Consider the following 20,768-nt stretch of genomic DNA (forward strand, 5'->3'; position numbering starts at 1 on the left):
AAGCCAAAGAAAGACTAATGTAGCTGTACACATCAGGTCAATCTGTGACCTAGTTTTGCCTTTTGCAAGTCACAGATGCTCACAGAATTCAAAATGAAACCAAGTGTCCAGGATGCAGCTTGGTGTTTATGTGGTATACTACCAGAACATAAAGCCAGACATGAATTACTGTACCTTAAGTCCTTGGGGACACTAATTACAAATGCTTGTTTTTCACACTGGGTCTCACTTTATATCGATCTTCACGCTGCATTGATTGACCGTTAATACCATAGATGTAAATAAAATATAAAATATGACTTCCTCCTTGTGGGCCAACAGCTGAAACCAAACAAGTTTTTATTAACGTACCATATCATTGCATTGTTTTTCCTTCGTAGTATCTCTATCAAGCATCTCACATCCACAGAATAATCTGTGCTCACTCACTGAGAGCCACAGAACTGTGAGTCATAGTTGAAATGAGGACAGTGGAGCGGCTTTACTTGTCAGACTCTTCAGTTATTTCATACTTTACCACACATAGCATGCAAAAACAGATTTTGCTGTGTTGAAGTGAATGTATTTAATGCAAGTATACTATTTGCAGCTGCACATTTCAGTCATTGATGACGATATCAAACGATTACCATGTAACCATGACAGCTGTATTGAATATAATGTGTAGAATAGTGCATGTCTCTTTGCCAGCTGAGGAGAGGTGATGAAAGCAGTGCATGCATTAATTCAGTCAATGGAGCGGAAATTAATGAATTATTAATTTCCTTCAATCTAGAAGTGTATGACCTCAGATTGTCAGGCTTCAACTGCCAGAGTCCGGGTAACCACCAATAAAATCAATGGGATCTGTCTTTAATAAATGTTTTTGTATTGATCTTCATCTTTATATTGATGAAATGAAGCGTACATTTCAATTACTCTAGACCTATAATAATGTTACAACTACAACGGGGCGGCTGTGGCCTAGTTGGTAGAGTCGTCGTCTTTCAACGGGAATGCCGAGGGTTCGATCCCCAGCTCCTGCAGCAACACGTCTGATGTGTCTTTGGGCAAGACACTTAACCCCGAATTGCTCCTGCTGCTTCAGCTGCGGCGTATGAGTGTGGATGAATGGGATTAGTTACTTCTGATGGTCTCACTACATCGCAACCACTGAGATCAGTGTGTGGATGGGTAAGAATGTGAAGGTGTGACATGCGGTGTAAAAGCCTGAAGACTAGAAAAGCCCTATATAAGCTCAAGTCCATTTACCATATACCGGTAATTATTATTGTTATTTTTACTCTCTGTTCCGTTAGCTGTCAAACTGCACTTTAAAATGCTGAAATGATTTGTGGGCCGCATCTTGCAAATATTCTATTGGGTGTTCATCTGCATTTATTTCAGAATACAGTTAAACAATCTACAATTCCCTGCAGTACAATATGATGTCATCTTATTTCTTTTGTGTTGCCTAATGTTGGTCCAATAACCCAAATCACAAATTCCCTGCAATGTTAACCAAGATAAACATTGTTTACATTGCAGATTTGTCTGGTTAATTTCACTTCTGTTGTTCAACTCATCTTAACTAATCCGCTAAAGTTCTCGGTCTTTTTATTTTTCACGTTTTTTTAATTAGGTGGCCACATAACATGTAGTTAAAAGCTTTATATGTTTTTAAACTTAAACCACATAACTGCAGAAGAGACATGCTTACACGTGATTTTTTATCATCATTGCTTTAGTGTGGTCTGACATTTGGTGTTAACATACAGTGTTAGATAAAGTTAACACAGGCATTATTCGAGGTATTATTGATGTTAGAATTAAGTTGTCAAACAGCAGCTTGGTCATAAAACTATCTGAAGAGGCTTGTGATCATGCACGACTTGTTAGCTCTTTAAGAACCATGAACATGTTACACCAAGAACAACAGACTATATAATATGTTGCATCTAAAGAATGAGGATCATAAAGACCCAACATAAACATGTGTAAAAATGTCAGGAAAATAGGAATACATGAAAGGGAGGCAATTAAAAAAAATGAACAGTGTTTATTACTGGGACCAAACAATAATTTCCCCTTGATGTAGGGAAATGGTTGTCATGGCACTGTGTTGGAAACAAAGAAGTCACTCCATAAGGCTATTAACCTTGGCAATTTGCGAATGTTCATCTGTAAAATCATTAGTAAATTCATTTTTTCCCCCAATCTGCTTTCTGCATAATCATAATTAGGATTTTTCTCTCTAATCAGAACCTGCAGCACAAAGTCCACTGCAGCCACACCAACCTGCAGTGCCATCATCAGTTAATATCCTTGTGAATAACAGCAGACCAAAAAGTCTAATTATATTTTTCGCCCTCATAGACCTTGCTGCATTATCTACATTGCATAAAAGTCAAAATTCTCAGTTTTCATTATCCTGGCCATAAACTGTCATCTGTACAGGTGACAAAAAATGATCAATCATCCCAAACAGTTTGCTGACATTGTCTGTCCTATTTGCTCTTAACTCTTTCTGAATAATTAGCCTCCCCTCTGTGCTATGCCTCTCTCATCTTGCCCTGTATCGAAGTAGATGCTGCGTTGTCTTGCTATCGACATTGACAGTGGTGGCAGATATACATGCTGTGCCACTAGCAGAGTGTGAGATGCTTCTGCAAGGCTCGGATTGAAAGAGAAGGAGGGGGACTCCAGTCACACGGAGAGCTGTCTTTGAAGAACTCTACAGGGTTTTTTTCATATCTTTTTACATCTCCCTCTGGAAGATTGTAAAGGTGATGACCTTAACAGGGAGACACAGTCACTGGTGATCCATGTACAAACATTATGACAAAGACCACCTTTAAGCTTAACTGAAGTGTTTCTCCTTCAGAAATACGAGCACAGCTAAATTCGTACTGGAAGTTAAACTTATTATAATGTCCAGCTTATTCACCTGCAGCCTCACCAGCTGCTACAACAACACTGGCTGGCACAATACTTCTTGGCTTCTTTTTCAGTTATCCCCAATGCAATTTAACACCACATGTCCATTCGCAAGCAAACAACTATCCACCTAGCCAAAAAGAAATCAAGAAATAGTGCAGATAAATGTGAAAGAAGCATTCAAAATAATAGAAATGTGGAAACATTCTTCTTCACATTCTCCTGTTCCTTTTTTAATGTACCAAACTCACAGCATGCAAAGAGGCCTATTGAGTGAATATGTTTTTTAACTTGTTAAATCTAAATCTAGCTAGGTTTCCTTTTTTCAGTTTTGTGTTTCAGGATGAGTTCAGTGATCTTTGATGATTCACTGTTGTCTTGACAATTAATATAGCACTCTTCAGACGCCCACTTCTCAGAGGTGGCAGGGTTACTGCATTGTAATGATAACATACCAACTCTACATCGCTTCAGGTTTATTGAATGTAATAGTGTCAATTACTGCTCCATTTGAAAGTATACTTTAGAAATGATTGAAAACAAAAGACACTATAAGGCTGGCGAAGCACATGTCCAAGAAGCAAGGCAATTATGAAACCCTGCTTTGTTAGTCTGTTGTTGTTTTTTGCCTTTCTAGAGTACCCTGTGCTTTTCCTTTGTACAATGCCTGTGAGTACACTTGTGTCTGATCAGACTTGGAGCTGTTTGTTGGCACTTACTGATGTTTTTACCTCCTTTCTAGATCATAGAAAGGGTGTTGTACTTTCTTTTAGATGCACCTCCCCTTGGACAAAATCGTCGGCTAAATGAATTGTAGAATTGTAGTGTTATTGCTCATTTGGAAAGGTGCATTATGTCTGTAAAAACCTTTCATAACCTTGGAGAATGAGACTTTAGAGCATACTCTCGAAAAGTCTGTGTTGTTTGACTGGGCTCGCATTCTGCAGTGTGTACAAAATCAAGGGCACATTTGGGGAAAAAAAGGCAAATAATTATCTATAAAAAAAAGTAAAACAATTTCTTATAATCCCTTTGCAACTACTATCAACAAATATAAATAACGGATTTGTTGAAAATCAGAAACCACATGTATGTTAGTCTTTGATCATTTTCAAAGATCCAATTATATTTTGTTGAACTCACCTTAGGCTTAAAACGTGTTAAGCATATCCTTTTCTGAACACCTGTTGCAAATTTGTGCTGCATGACTGTGTAAAGAACAACACAGCTGCTCTTATTTTCCCCAGTAAAATAAACAATTTTAGATTACTCTTTAAAAAAGCACCCTCAGTTCCATTTTCAATGTGTTTTACAGGGATTAAAGTTCTCCGTCGCTAGAACGGATCTCCATCAATTTCATAATTGCAGTGATACTTTTGTGTGATTCAGAGAACGAAGCGGGCTGGTGACAACTTTCCATGTAAATTGCAGCTTTTGCTGTCAGGCATTTATCTGAATCCTGTACCACAAGTTCAGCACTGTGTTTCTGTGGCATTTCAATAGGCATTTAGAACTTTTATCTCGTCGGCTACGGTACGTGATGTCTGGTTAAGCTTCCACTCTCAGTGTCCAGGCTTTTATTATGGTAATGAACATCAGCATGCACTGTCCCCTTCATGTCCGGACTTGTAATCTTCAGTCATAAACTGTAAAAAGACAAGAACAAAGCCTCAGTGAAGTCACCCACTGGTTACTGAAGGGGCCACTTGAAGCTCTTCCATGGTGGTCGCCATATTGGAATTGCTGTCTCAACCTATCTTTCGGTCGCCAATCAGACCAATTTGTTTTTTTTAACCAGGCTGTAAGAATGTATATTTCAGTTGTAAAAACTGGCATCTTGATTGGGTGTTGATGCGGCTTCTGCAACCAGCCTTGAGTAATTGCTGAGGAATTGCAGTTTATTTGGACTTCCGCATTGGTTTCATTTTTCAACATCAGAGGTCGTATGCAACTTTTTCTTTTACCCAACCAAAGTGAACATGCCAGAGTTTATAATAAATCAATTTTCTTACCTGCTGTCAGCAAACAACCGCACTGCTACCGGTTGATACAAAACAGCAACCACTGTCATTCAGATCTAATGTTGCAATTCCCGACTCAGTGGGATAAACAATGTACTTTTTTATAAAGTAGCGTACTTTACCCTGGAGCTGTCTCTTTTAATTTAACTAAACCCAATCTACTTACTCCACTGAATTTATTAACCAGCTTTAGTTCGACTAACTCGTGATTTAAGGTGACAGCTAACAGTGATCCTGATGCTACCATTGGGTAACGTTAAATAGCTAATCTTAGCTAATTAGGATCCATCAGGATGTAAATAAATATATACAATTTATATTTTTGAATTAAAATCAGATGCGACAACACAGTGAAGCACACATTATTTCTTAAAAAAATAGAATAAGATAATTCATTTTCTGTAATAGTTAGGGCTGTCAATATAACATGTTAATTTTCAAATAATTAATAATTAGAAAAAATAACATATTACACAAATTAATCACAATCTGTGACCTTCTGTCACGCCCTATAGTCACACCCCATGACCCTGCACGTTCTACAGTAGTTTTGTAAACATGATGGGGGCAGATGATAAAACGTTGCTCAGCGTACTGAATGGACGATTTACGAAAATGCAGTAAATCTACCAGTGACAGATTAACAAATCGCAAAATGCATTGCAATGGACTGCAGGCCAATTTCGATGGTTGAGGACAAGGGGTTAAGGGAGATGTTACAGATTGCGTCCTCCGACACAACTTAAAACCCACCATAAAGAAGCACAATCACATCTAAAATTCTGTTACTGTCAACCACATTTTCCTTACTAATTTACAATAAAGGTGAGAGCTTTAAAAAAAATGTCATGAAGATTTTTTAAACTTGGGGGTTTGCTTTCTGGATTTCCAAACCATCAGTCAAACAGGTCTAAGTGGAGACAGGACAACTTTGAAGGTGTTGTGTCCGATACAACGATGGAAAGTGTGTACCATTTTGTGTGTGTATGTCTGTGTGTTTTTGTGTGTGTGTTGTTTTTCAGAACACAAAGGAACTATGCTTGGACAAATGTGCAGATTAATAAAAGAGAAGTGTACATTATGGTCTAACCTTCCTTCTTAGCATCGTTTGTATTTTCAGATCAAGAGATGAGAATTCATAAACATTGTAATTAATACTACAGGCTGTCAGGTCAAATATTAAGCCAAGCCAGTTTGTACAGTGGCTTAATTGTTTTATACTTGTCATAGTAGGGACAAATTAAAAAAAATATATTCAATGCTTTAAATGTTTGATGACATAGGCTCTTCCATTTTACAATAATGAACATGGAAATAAGCTTTCCAGCACACACAATTCTACAAAATGATTTGAATAACTTTTTACCTGCTAATATTACCTAGCAAACCAAGAAACCAAACCTTATTCTATTATTCAGTTCAATTGTACTCTACACACAGAACTAACCATAAGCAGTTTTATTTATACTTTGTGCAAATTACATAAATGTTGAAGAGGATACAGATGTTCAGTTTATATGTGATCTCAGTCCAGCTATTCCTGCTCATTGAAACTGAACAATCTTATAATACTCAGGGTTGATTAATGATGCAGCACAGACTACAGCTAAAAATAAAAGAAAGGACTAAAAATCCTCTTGATGATCCTTCAGTGTAACACAGTCCCAAAGATTGTAGCTGGATTAAGGCGCTATGCTTTTGAGTGGGTTGTCCTGCGATGCCCTGAATACTTTCACAGGCTAGGGAAAAAAGGAAGAACATAGTAACCCTTCAAAATCAGTTCATTAATTTGTATATATCTTGTTCTGCCTTGCATGCATCCATACTCATAGTAAAAACTAGTATCCACACCTGGCTAAAGACACAGTCAGTCTGACGGCCTAATGGAAAGGCATCTGTCCCTCTGTGTACAGTATGCTTTGACACAATGAAATGATGTTGCTATTCTTGGAGGCTGCTCTCGCTTTTCGATGGATGCCATTTTTCACACCATTAACTACAGCCTACTGGTTTTATTCACAGCACAGAGATAGACCAAAACAATCCTAAACACGCCCACGAACTTGCACAATTGCAACAATTGATATAAGCTGTTCCACCCAGTCTGTCGCAATTCTGTGCTGCAGGAGAAGCCATTATCTTCATCCTCCCTTCATCTCTCTCTCCCTCTGTCCCTTTCTCTCTTTCACACATTCTCTGCCTTTCACTCCTCTTTTCATCCTATTCAGCTCTATCCTTGCCTTGGGACAGGCAAAAGGCTTCGTGGCTGAATCACAAAGTGAAAACTTGCATGGTCAAATTTTTCACAGCTTTATCTGTAACTGCCCCAAAGTAGGCGGGTAAGTTGATAAAAATCAATGAACAAGACGAGCACAATTTTTGGAGTGTTTACCTCAGCAGAGGTCTAACCTAAAGCCCTCATTACAGTCTGTGCTGAGTGTAAGGTTCGTGGAGGGAGGCAGAGCTCAAAGGGCCAGCTAATCCAGTGGGTCTTACAGGCATGATAGGCTCATCAATATGCTGGGCCTGCATCCTAAAGAAGCTGGGGCTCCACAGCAGAGCTAGGTAAAAGAGGCTCAAGGGAATGCTTTGCGTGGTGCTGTTTTATTCTCTACACAGCTGTCAAGGTTAGACGCCACTAGAGCCTTAACCCATTGTTTACTGCTACTCCCTCCCTTCTTGGATTCTGCTCTCCTTTCAGTCCATCATACTGCTTACTTTAAATAAAGAGACCTAGGGATAAGATATTCTGATGCTGCCATCATTGCAAACTTGGCTTTTCCAAAGGATCAGCTTAAAGTGCAATGAATTTGATATCCTCTTTTTTTGTAAAAGCCTCTGGAAATATGGCTTGAAATTGTCAAATCAGCTTGAATTTTCATATCAGCTTGAAAACGTCATTCATAACTATTAGAAAACCTAATTCAAAAAAGGCTAGGTGCATGTGGCCGAACATTCTTTTCACTGTGCAGCCTGAAACAGTACATTTGTGTCGTCTGAGTCAGAATAAGAGGAAGGAGCAGAAACCCTGTCATCTTAGAATTATTCATTTCCAGTTGTCATTTAATGATGAGTTACAAAAGGCTTTGCCAACCATTTCATAGCATGCAATTTGAATACAAAATGAATAACATTGGCTGAGATGCCTCTATTTCTGCATAATCAAGTGGCTACCTCCAGTGTTGAAGCACTGCAGTATCTCTAGTGTCCACTGGGGGCTGGTTACAAAAGCCTCAGATGTCCCATCAGCGCCCATATTATAATGCCTTTTTTGGCAGCAGAAATAAACATGGTTATAACCTATTTAAAAAATCGGTTTTGGTCTATGTATTGGTTATTATTATTGGTGCACACTGTACAGAGCTATTCAGACCAAAAATCCTGCTTCACAGACGAATGGGTGCTGTCAGTGAGGCTACGTCCATGTTTTATTCATTCTAAGGATATAATGCCTAATAGCCACTCTGTAGCTTTAGCGCTTGATTGTTAAGGAACCAAACTTCCCAAACCAACACTTCACAATGGGTCATCAACAGCCTGAACAAAGCTCCTGCAGCCTAAAAAATAAGACCACTTCATTCACACTCAACACTCACAACCACCATTACTAGGCCCAAGGACAAAGCTAATTGTGGATGTAAAAAGCCATACAGATGCCATATGACTGGTTTGTGGAATCAAATTTAGGAGGTCTCAATAACATCTCTGCTGTGGAGCACCAACATCTTTAATGACAATCTTTTTTGGTTTTAGTCATTAAAATGACTTAAACTTTTAATATTACTTTTATTCCCTAATTTCATAGTTAGAAGGATATCACTGATCCCAACATTATAACCACTGGCCCAGGAATATTAGTTTTGATTTGGAAATAACAGTAAAGAATTTACTCTTGAAATTAAGAAAATGGACTGATCTTTTGCAAAATACATTTTAAAAACTCAAAAGAAAAAAGTAATTCCTACAATATCGAGCACAACTACGTAATCTTTCTATACTCGACTTACTTGTCCACGTTTGTCTGCATCGATCTGCAGAATTAGCAAAAGTCTTGATTTTTTTCTGCATCCTGTTCCAGCCAACTTCAGCAGTCTCACCGATGTGGCTGGAACTTTCTCTTCCTTTTGTTTTCAAACTCTGACACTCACCCTTGACTCTTTAATTTTTATTTTAACTGTTGATTTTTGTTCAGCTTTTGTCCAGGAACAGGTTGTTTTAAGATTTTACAATACTAGTTTTTTGAGAGAGTGCTCACGGGAGTTAGAGCAATGAAGCCAGAAGTGATAGCTACCTTTCAGCTATGACACAAACGCGTCTGCGGTCTCTTCTAAAACTTTTATGCTGTAGCAGCAACTCACCAGATCATCTCATAAGAATCACTGGAAAAAAAACACAGTATCAGGAAATGTTAAAGGAAAATGATGTGAAATGATGAACTATGTGTATTGCTTCTTTTTAATTTAATGCAGTATTTTTTCTGGCCGGAGCAGGACAGTGTTATATGCAATCCCCCCGGCTTGGAGTCTTTCAATAGTTTTTTAGCGAGCCTGTCATAATTTGGAGCCCTGATTTGTATCAGATAATCTTTTGTCAATGGGTTCCAATTATGGTTTTGTAAAAACAAACTAAAGAATGCATATGCCATTTCGGATTCTGTTTTAAGTGAGTTCGACCAAAAGATGATGTGACATTTCACGCCACTGGAAGCAATATTTAATCAGTAGTGAGAACAATGGAGTCTTTGATTAATTCCAAGAACAGAATATTTATTGTGGAGCTCAGCTCAAGGCAGCAACACAGGTGTGGTGATGGCAGGGTGTTTTGTGTCGAGGCTTGAGGTACCTTGTACTTGTTGTTTTCCCCAGCAAAGAGAACTCTGCCGGAGGCACATCACAAAGTTTAATTTAGGAATTTAATTTCCACACAAAAAAGAGGTCAGGCAAAGAGGAACAAATAGACAGACACAGCGGGCGGGTACTTGTCGTTTCTACAAAATAGCTTTTAATGAGAGCCTTTGGCCCAGGTATGTCAGGTTGAAGGGTACTTTTCTTCAGTGCGTGGTTAAGCTTTCTGTGTTGCCCACTGAGTGTTGTTGGCCTACAAGGACAGCTGGTCTGCTTGTTCACAAGTTTGAGATTTGGCCAAACCCTTCCTTTCTCTGAAGGAAATAAATTCTTTGGTGGACAACAGGCTCAGTCATTCCCAATGGAGAGCATTGGGCTGTGGTCAACTGGGCAGTAAACCCAAAACATTGGCAACCAAGCCAAAACGGTTCTGTCGGAAATGATCTACCAGAACACAGCTTTGTGACTGATTGCAATTTCTGATTATAGGCACTAATTTAGAAAAATAAAAAAAGGAACCACAATCTCATGACATTATGGTGTGAAAAACAAACAAGTTATCAAATGAAGTTAGAATAAACCTAGTTTTTACTTGCAGTAAAATTACTTGGCATCTTGGTTAGTGATAAGCAATATGATCTGAGATTCATATAATGTTTTTTTTTTTTTTTTGCAGTTGCAGTAATAGTATTTTATTGTGGTATTACGGATCCAAAAGGGATAACTGAAAAGAACTCGTATTCACGCACTATGACCCTCCTCCCACTCCCCCTCAAAGAAACCTGCAACACAATATTTAGTTAATTTCTAAGCATGACAACAGAGTAAGATGTTTTTATAAGTCAGTGTGTGGTCAGCAAATTGGGGCTTGTAACTGAATCTGTGTTGTTTTAAAAAAAAAAAATTCTGCTACAGAGTTGTGTTAAGCTGCTACTGAAAACACCACATTTCCTGATATGACTCTTTCACAATAAAAGTGTTCCAACTTCTTGATAACAGATAACTTTTTGTTAATTTTTTTTTTATCATCAAAATAGCTGAGCTATAGTGGTGTTGCAATTAGAAACGAATATCAACAACACCGTAGGGGGTTATAGTGTTCACAGCCGCTCATTTGACCATGAATCAGCGCCACAGCCTGCTTCTTTTGTTCATCTTTGACTTAAGACAAGCAAGACATCAGTTAAAACACACCTTTAGCAGGTAGACTCGTTGTAATGAAGATATAAAGCCATGCTGCGCTGGTCTCAAGTGAAACAGGGTCAAGCCATTCCAGCATCCATTCCTGTTAGAGCCCCAGAGAAACAAGATGCGTTGCAAGCGATCACACCCACTTAATGTTGCTGTTATTTGCGGAAACTTGGAGGGTGTAGAATAAAGGTTTACCTGATTGCTGAGCCACAATTTGCTTTCATTGTAAACACTTGACACCCACTCTGACACAAAGACAAAGGGAGCCGTTTTGTCAGTGAGAGTGTGAGACACTGGCTCTGCTCTCATGGTCAACTATTTAATGCTACCTTATTTTCTAGCCACTGTTGCTGGTTGGTTGAACAATCAGTGTGCACTTCAACCAAGCGTATTTATTTAAACCGGTTCGGACAATGTGACAAATATCCATGTCTTGGCAGAATGTAATAGTGCTGGTAATGATAAAGGGTTTACCATCCCTCCCCTAATGTTGTTGCATCCATAGAAGAAACACTTTTGTTGGTGAAATTTTATCAACAAAAAGTGTATATATTCCCAACTTGGTGACTAAGGGACAACATTCATTTAGAACAAAGAATTAATCTTCGCTTACGTTGCAGTAAACCGTTGCATACTCTCTTACTCCCCTACTATAATGTATAATGGTTTTTGTCTCACATTTCTCTGCAGTGACCCATTTTTTCCCACAGTACTCATTAAATTGTGGACTATCTTTGCCATGCCCTTAAACTTTCCAAAAAAGATTCCATAATAGGATCAACTATTTCATTGAATGAAAAAGTGTTTATCCCCTTCCATTGTTCTACTCCCTGAGTGAAAGTGCTTGTGATTACTGGAGTCCCCACATGGTTAAATGTTGAGGGAGTCTTGCTAGGCAGTTTTCTGCTCCCTGCCCTGCTCAGCAGCAGCATCAGTGGGGGGAAACACACAGTGAAGAGAGGATATGGCCCCTGCAGAAAAAATGGCCCTTTGATTTTGGTTTTGGTCTCCCTTGGGTTGCCTTTGGGTCTGGAACAGATTTGGTTAGTGCTGAGCGCGGCAGCTTCAGAGGAGAGGGATTGTGATTCCCCCCTCGATGTGTCATAACTGGTTTCAGTCTCGATAAGGAGATGCTGGCTGGCTGGCTGGCTGATCTGGGTCCAACTTTTTGGGTACCTTAGCCCTTTAGAAAGCTTTAAAAATGTTTTAAAATGTAAAAAGCCTTGGTTAAAAAAGAGCACCACACGATTGCCTTTCTGATCAAATCATTAACATTGCTGTTTTCTTTGACAGAATCTGTCTAAAATCAAAGCCTTTATTTGACAGCCAAGCCAATGGGATTGTGCTGCTGGAATTTTTTGATGAATGGATATGAATAGACCACCCCATTTTGCTACTGTGTCTGCTGTACCTCCAGAGATGAGATGCAATCTTCGAACCCCTCGGTTTAGTCCGATAAAAATATGGTCTCTGGAGTAAAGCACATTTTTTCAGGACTCCTGGTGCAGCCAGCGGTTATTCAGAAAACATAAAAAGTAGACCCTGACCGATTATCGGCCAGCTGATAAATAGGCCGATATTATTAGATTTATTCACCAGTTTAAAAGCATTTCATATTAGTTTTATTGTATGACACTAGCAGTTTTCCTTCACAAGCAAACTGTGATATATAGAGTACAACAAGAATTATTAGCATTATCAGTGTCCAGAGTGTCAAATGTTGTTGCACATACATGCACAGTTACTTTCCAGTTGAGTGATCTTGTCTTCGTTATACTTTATATTTTTTATAAAGTGTTTGATAACTGCATTTGAGGGATCAACTCAATAAATGTATACATTTATATCTATCTATCTCTAAAGATTGCAGATAGATCTAAGAAAGATGGCGGCCAAAATATTGGATATTTTTTCTCCCCAATATCGATTTTTGCATTGGCTCAAAAAATGTACATTTGTCGGGCTCTAATAAAAAGGATTTTCGTACAAAGGGCTCCTTCAGGAGTTGAAGTTGGAGTAAATCGTGGTCGGATGATAGTTACGGTTCTGGAGTTTAAATATTACCATTCTGTTCAACCTCAATAGTACTCGACCACAAGTGGAATACAGAATAATTCAAAAATGAATGAATGAATAAATAAAATACGTGTCCCAAATCAAAGAGATTGCGTGGAAGTATTTTTGCACATTAGGTCGAGCACAACATTTTGTGAAACAAGCTGCCCTAAAAAGCTGATAGTCTGCTACTCACAGGTGAATTTCAGCAGATCAAAAGCATTCATGACACACTTTAAAAAATCCATTATATAGTTCAAAAACTGCATGGTTGCATGTCTTGTTAATAAACCTGTTACTCAGGACTTCCTCCCAAAAAGCTTACTTTTTTAAATACACTGTTTTCACCTGACACAAGAGTTTTCCTGCTGCATCCCTCCTCTTCAGGCCTGTAGCTGAATAAAAAGCATGAACCTCTCTCCAGTACAATGATGAGCATACAGACAACAATCACAAGGCTGACTGATGGAGGCCGGTGTCCTGGACAAGCTGTACTCTGCTACTGATAATTGCTCTTTGTCCAGCTTATTTTCACTTCTCTCATTTGGAGCTGTAATTCTACTAGTCCTGATTGCCTTCCTGTGTTCATTTGTCTTGAGACGAGCACAGTTGTGCAGCATCGTCTGCTCATGGTTCTGTTCTGCATAATCACTACATCCACATAAAAACAGTCAGTCTCTCCCATTTGGTCCAACATAAATATGTAAAGCTAACTACCGACCACCTTTCCCCTAGTTGATACAACTGCTTCTTCTCCGCTGTCTTCTTCCTTTTCGTTAGCCCTTGTCGTTGCATTCTTTCAATTCTCTAATAACCAGCTCAAGTGTCCTCCTACATTAAGGTTTACTTATTTTTCCTCAGTTTGGGCACAAGGAAAACTTAATATCAGAAATGTCAGTGGTTGCTTTGCATCCTCCTTGGTGCCATTTCCCCTACTTGTTTATCCTCAGACTTCTGAGTCCAAGGTTGACATTAATTATTTCCTCCAGAGTTGTCACTGCTGCCACTATTACGATAACAAATGAAGTAGTTTATAAGTTTGTTCCCGTCAAATGTCCTTCCTTAAGATCCTTCTCATTTAACCTGTCGTGAAGCCTGTAATAGGATTCACAAGTCAACAGCAATCTTGAAAATCTTGAAAATCGTGACTTTCTTTCTATCCCCTCTGTTGCCTGCATTACATTAAATGACACAGACATTCAGGTGAAAAAAACAAGAGATAACAGGGTTGACAGTCTCGTCTATTCAGAGAGTCAGGAGCAAATGAGGTTTGCTGACTTGAGTTGGAGTAAGTGAATTAAAGTTAAGAAAATGACATTCTGGATATCTGGATATAGTCTATAGTGCTTAAAATATCCCACATCTGCTACAGTATATCAGCTCATATTCCTGTTGCCTAAACTGCTTTGCAAGCCATTTGTTGGCAAATGAATTCTTTCGATCTTAATTTGTGCCACACATATACAGTACCGGAGATTTGTGATTCTCCTGGGACCTTTTATCTTTTTCCTTCCTTGGAGCGTTTAAAAATATTTGTTCAATTTCGAAAATGGTCAACTGTATAAATTCTCATTGAAATCATGATATTAAAATAATAATTCCATTTACCCTTAAAGCCTAAGAACACACATTGTAATGGTTGCTGCAAAGACCAGCCAGGCCAGGCTTGAGCAGAAAATTGATTCTGAATAATAAAGGGGTTAAATAAGCGTTTTAAATATTTTTTGTTTCAGCTTTTGTCCATTTGGCACAGTGTAACTGATTCTTAGGCTTTAATAGCAATACCAGGAAGTAAGTATACCAACAGACCAGTATATTTCCTGTTTTCTTCGGATCTAAATTTTTAGGAGTGTCGGCTTTAACTCCTGAGAGTCACTGCAGTGTATCCAGTTCCCCAAAGACCTTGTGGGTGATAATCAGTCATTACTGCTCCTTCACTGAGTTATTTATTTCACTACATTCACACGGCAATTCATCATTTATTTATGTGACAGTTGTTATCTATTATGTTGTTCCTTTCATGTGGCCAAGAATGAGAGATTTTATGGAACATTAGGCTTTCATGCATCTGATGGTGCTTCACAGATTATGTTTCTTCATCTCCGTTTGATACAATTGACAATCTCACAGGTCGGATAATTGCAGGATATTGATACCAGCATTATGACCGCCACTGCAGCTTGTATTAATCCCTTAGCCCTTTCAATATGTGGGATTGTGCTCTCCCAATAAAAAAATAAATTTGAGCCACTGTGCAGAGCCCTCTCTGATGGGGTCTGGGATAAGAATGGTAATATGCGTCAGTGCTGGCATCGGCACTGGCTGTGTTTTTGTTTATAAATAGCTCCAGCCAGCATTATTCCACTTGCTGTTGTCCCATAATCATCAATCACTCCCCCACACAGTTCGGCTACTCCTGATCACCAGAGAGAAGGTGCCCGTGAGTTGTGCCCTTGCACCTCCAAATGCGCAGGTACATAAAGTAGAACATAGTGAGTGGGACAGAGCTTGGAGACAGAGGGAGAAGGGGGGAGGGATGGGTTCCTAGGCTGTGATGGAGTGAATTATGGCAGCTTCACCCCTGGATCTTCAGAACACCCCTCCTCCTCCTACAGGTCATTACATGCACTATCATCCACCATTCCACTTATTTAACACATTCAGAAACACAAGCACAAGCATACAATCCCTCTGCATCCCTGAGCTGAAGCAGGTGGGAGGTTAATCATGTGATGATCTTGGAGGATGTGGGATGGGCCAGACACAACTGTTAGCACAGGTTTCATTTGTCTCTGTCTTCCTATCTGCCTTTATCTCTCTCTTTGGAAGAGCTTTGCAAGGAGAGTTCACGGCTTTGAGGAAGCTGCAGGGGAAGATCCCAAAGAGATGATTAGGGCCATTTTGTACTCTCACACCCATGAACAGATGCACTCCGCATTATCAGCTGTCACACACTCTCACACTTTTTGTCCCTGTACTTGTAGATACTTGTAAGAACTCATGCACATAAACAGAGTCTCTTTCTCTAGATCCTTGTTCAAACTGTGCTGTACATACGCACTATACACACCTTACATACACGCAAATGTCATCTCCCAGCGTTACCATGGCAGTTGCAAAAATACAGTAGAAATCCAGCTGATCCTTAGCAAAATGGTTATATAACTATTGCGGCGCTAAGTCTTGTATCTTATCTAAGCCTGCCTCTGTTTCCTTTCAGCATGGCTTTGCTGCTTTTCAACAGCTCTTCACAATTTCTGTCCCTCCCACAAGACTCCACTGAACACATGAAGGACATTTGTATTTGCTGATGAGCAATTGTTTGATTAGTTTGGAAGACTGCCTTGCTGTCGTTGTCATCAACATTATCCTCATATTACAAAAACAAAGACAAAAGTCAGAGCTCTTCACTTTCAAATCTAAATCAAAATCTCCATGCTGCAGAAATAATTTTACACTTAATTAAAGGCAGCCAACTTAAGAAGCACACCCACATGGCACCCACATCCTCCTCTGCCTCCACCTTTTCTCCCCCCCCTGAGTAATAATCCTCCCCGGAAAAAAAAAAAAAAAATGTGTAAACTGAATTTGAACCTCACCTCCCGGAGTTCCTTTGCCACATCCTTGAGCTCAATGAGGATACCTTCCAGCTGGTTAATCACCATCTTCATGTGGCTGCGGATGCGTTCTCTCGGGCTGGGGGTCTCAGAGGTGTCCCGGGCCGGAGCTCTGCTGAGGGACATCCTTTACAGGGCGACGTGGGGCCAGTGGCCAACAGGCTGAGGGCGTGGGGGAGCCGAGTCGGGGTCCATGTCTTTGGCTACAAGGAGCCTCAGTGCTACTGATCCGAACAGGGGCCCCGGCCACACAGGGAGACCTCAACATCTTAAAAGCACCTGGGCAGCCAAAACGCCTTGCCTTGCCCGCACACTCGGCACAGGGTCACACTCTGACATCCATGCCCTCTGGTAGACACTTCCAAAAACGACAAGAAAATGAACATGGGAAATGTCAAACGCTGTAAATCCATTGAGAAAGAAGAGGCAAAATACATGGACTAAAGCTGGTATGAAACTCTTACATAACCATGTTGAGCCAACTCATCTCATGTGTCAGTGTGTATGTTTGAAATTGTTCCCCAGGAGATGCTATTTAAAACGCCTGTCTATAGAGGAAAAAGACTTCTCCCTTACCCCACTTTTCCTGTACAATCTTTTTTACATGTGAAACATAATAACATAATGGCAGATTAATATACAAAAGTGAAAGCAGAAAATGGGTTCATATTAACCCCTTTATAGACAAAGCTATAGAAAAATAGAACTCCCAGTAGTTGCTCAATTTTCAAAACGGTCGTGTTCTACATTATCGGCCAACTGGGACAAGATTTTCCTTCTAAATATAGTATCTCAGTGAGGACTACTGTCTTTCCAGATAGAAAGGACTGATCCTGTTTGGAAAAAAGGGGATATTCCTCTGTTCAGTGTGGCGTTTCCTCCTCCAGGAAAAATAAAACGACTGTCAGTAGGAACTCACATCAAAATAAACTTTGCTTGACATCCATTTTCTTTGCAGATGATGACTTACTCATGCCGTCCTTCACTTGTCGTCCATGAAAGGCAAAGAAAGGTAGGCGTGGGTCCTTTCACAGAGTGTCCAATCTCCCCCGAAGCAGGGCTTATTCCAGGTGGCTTGGGATTAGAATGAATTGATTTCCAAGCCAGCAGACTGTGACTTGTGATGAGAATTTTGTGGAGGGATAACCAAAATTCATGGTGTCGATATGAGACAGTTACAAGGGAGGCTGGAAGGAAAATGAGAACCTTCCACTGGAATTTGGAAGGCAGCCTGTCTTCATGCAACGGTGTTATCCAAGTTCTCTCAGAAAAACACTGACCCACAGCAGTCCACAGGGGTGTGCCCAAAAACCAAGAGAGCAGAAAGAGAAAAGGATTCTCTCCTCTCCTTCAGTTGTTGCTAAGGGAACCCGGTCTGCCTCCTTGTGCTGTGATTGGATAATTATTTTACTTCTTATCTGTGTAGTGTTTGGTTTTCTCTGTGGACTCTTTTCAGAGAGGCACAGAGCTCCGTGCCATCCAGCAGGACCTGATAAATCCTATGAAAGCTTCCCAGAGGAACCCCAGAGAACAAGCAGGGGGGAGAGCTTCTCGCCAAATCCAAGGCGATGCCTCTACCACGGGATGCGTTGGCCAATCACACATGGCACCTGGACAGAGGGAGAAAGAAAGCAATCACTTATTCTCCAGTCTCTCATCCTACCATCATTTATTTTTTCCTTCTTGTTTATCTGGATCATACCAGCATAAAAAATAACACAAATAAAGTGAAGGACTTGAAAAAAGATGAACTGCGTTGACAATATTTTAGCTGTTGTTGAAATTGAAATTCCTTCCTTGAGTACTTGCCTCACCTGCACAAACACACTCTCACACACACACACACACACACACACATACACGCAGGAACACACACCTACTCACCTTTCCTGTGCATCACTTTGCTGTTGCTATGCCCAGAGCTCACTGTCCACGCACAGCAGGATCATTCAAGCTACACACAACCTGCTGATTCTTTATCAGTCCCTCTGTCGGTCGCACTAACATCTTCTCCACTCGCCACCTTGCTCTACTCTCTTCCTCTCTCTGTCTCTCTTACACACACACACTCCCTTTCACTCTGTCACTATCTCTCTGTCATCCTCACACACACTCTCACACACACAGTCCTCTCCCTCCCCTACTTACTGTCTTGACAGAGAGAGAAGCTTCTATCAGCAGGGTTATTTCACTCTGAGGCTGTGGCTCATCAGAGGAGGAGTACAAGTGGAGGATGAAGCCGTGGAGGAGGAGGAAGAGGAGGAGGCTGGAGGCATGAGATGGGAACGATGAATGGCCCTGATAGCACTCTGAGAGTGGAGAGAGGAGGCTGAGGATAACTAACAGCCACGAGAGCTCCTGCTTTGGATTGTGATGCCGCCGCGGCCGCTGCTACCATCACTCAGATAACTGTTCTGCTGAAAACATGCCACCCGTCATCCGCGTCAGCTTTCGCCCACTTCGGGAGGTAGCAGTCAGAACTGGCTGGGCTGCTGCTGCTGTAAAAAGAAAAAGGAGCTATGTGATTCCTATGACAGCCTCTCCCTCTCAGTCTCTCTGCCTGTTTATCGTCTCTCTCCCTCACCTCTTTCTGTCACTCTGACTCTCTCCCTTTCTCCTTCCCCGTCTCTCTGCCCCTGCGCCCTCTCTGTGTCCTCGCTGACTGTCGGATGAAGGGAAGCTGATGCCAGAGTTTATCGTGAGGGCTCAGGCTCCTGCCAGCACCACTCCGCTGCTCTGCTCGGCTCTGTGGAGGCGGGGCTTGGTGCTTTAAAGGCACAGTGTGTCTCACAGTCCCTCCTCTGACTCGCTCCTCTCCTGTCTTCTTCTTCTCTCACTGCTGGCATCTACACTCTCCCCTCACTATCCCCTCTTACTCTGCCTATCTAGCCTTTGTCACAGTGCTATCGAGGATGTTATCGCTCTCTTAAATCAAGATGAAGTCTTCCTCTGCCTTGAGCCAAGCAGTCTCTAGGGATGGGGTGTCCACAAAAAAAATCCCTTTCTGTGACATCACAAACAGACAAAAGAAGGTTGGCGTTTGATGACCTCATCTGACAGAGACAGAAATAGGGAGGGAGGGCCAGCATGACTTTTTCTCATCCCTGTTCTCTTCATCAGCATCTTTTTAGGACAACAGCCCTCCAAAACCCCACCAGAGTCAATTGTCCTAATAAGAATTAGTTTTAGTTTTGCCAAACAAAATAATGTAACAGTAAAGCAAATGCATAATGACAACTTCTTGAGCAATGCACCAGAGTGTCCAGAGGGGTTTGGTAGATAGCTGTACTAGGCAGCCATAGGCTCTGTGCATTACATAGCATAATTGTAAAGGGAAATGCAGAGTGGATTCAGGTTAGGTGGATCTTTCTTGCTGATGAATGTTCTTTTGTCCTCTTTGTTTTTTCCCTACTAGGATCCCAGACCTTATGCTGATGCTTTAAAGCTAGTTGGGGGACATTTTGCAATATAATAAATAATATTTTGCACGTTTGCTGTAATTAATAGTAGATTGAGTGTGGCTTTAAACAAATATAATAAAAAAGAATGCTTCATATTCTTTGTTAGCCTTTTCTAAGTACACATGTGCATTGTGTCAGCTTAGAACTTCATCAAATTTAGAAAATGTTTTCAAATATTGAAGCACGTAGTGGCTCAATGTGGAGAATGGGGATTGCAAAGGGGATCTTAGGCATTTCCTTGCATTCACACATGGCTGCTGCATCTCTGAGCAGAAAAGATGCTTCTCACAAACTGCTTCTGTCAAGAAACAGGTGTCCTTGAGCATGTTTCCTTTGTACCTGCACTTCTTAGTCTCTCTGCACATATGGGAGGCTCCCTTCTTAGAACAAAGCAACAGTTTGACTTACTTATTTTTAGGTTTCATTTTACTTTTCTTTTTTGCCATCATTTCCTATTTTCTTGACGTTGCAAAAATACTGCTACCCCCTGGATATTCATGATGTATTTACTCGAGCTCTCCCTATAAGAACAAATGTGTCATATACTAAATGACCTCTCTGTAGAAAGGCCCAGGTGCACAGCATAGATATAGCTCTATGTCCATGATGCCTTCATTGGGAGGGAATTGGATTATTTCCCCCTGTTAAATATATTTTTAATAC

At 40.4% G+C, this 20,768-nt stretch overlaps 1 protein-coding gene across 4 annotated transcripts in view; it reads right to left on the reverse strand.

The window, feature by feature from the left end:
• The window catches only part of insyn1 (inhibitory synaptic factor 1), a 49,929-nt gene extending 30,546 nt beyond the window's left edge, over positions 1-19,383 (reverse strand). Inside the window, exons 1-3 of one of the 4 annotated variants that reach the window (XM_061039518.1) lie at positions 19,229-19,383; positions 18,793-19,142; positions 16,627-18,254 (exon numbers count right to left, since the gene is read on the reverse strand). In XM_061039518.1, coding sequence (XP_060895501.1) covers positions 16,627-16,770 — 144 coding nt within the window. In that variant the 5' untranslated portion in view covers positions 16,771-18,254; positions 18,793-19,142; positions 19,229-19,383. The other 3 variants (XM_061039545.1, XM_061039535.1, XM_061039525.1) reach the window with 3 other exon arrangements.
• Positions 19,384-20,768: the final 1,385 nt, after the last annotated feature.

Source organism: Labrus mixtus, chromosome 1 (genome assembly GCF_963584025.1).
Source record: "Labrus mixtus chromosome 1, fLabMix1.1, whole genome shotgun sequence".
Classification (NCBI taxonomy): domain Eukaryota; kingdom Metazoa; phylum Chordata; class Actinopteri; order Labriformes; family Labridae; genus Labrus; species Labrus mixtus.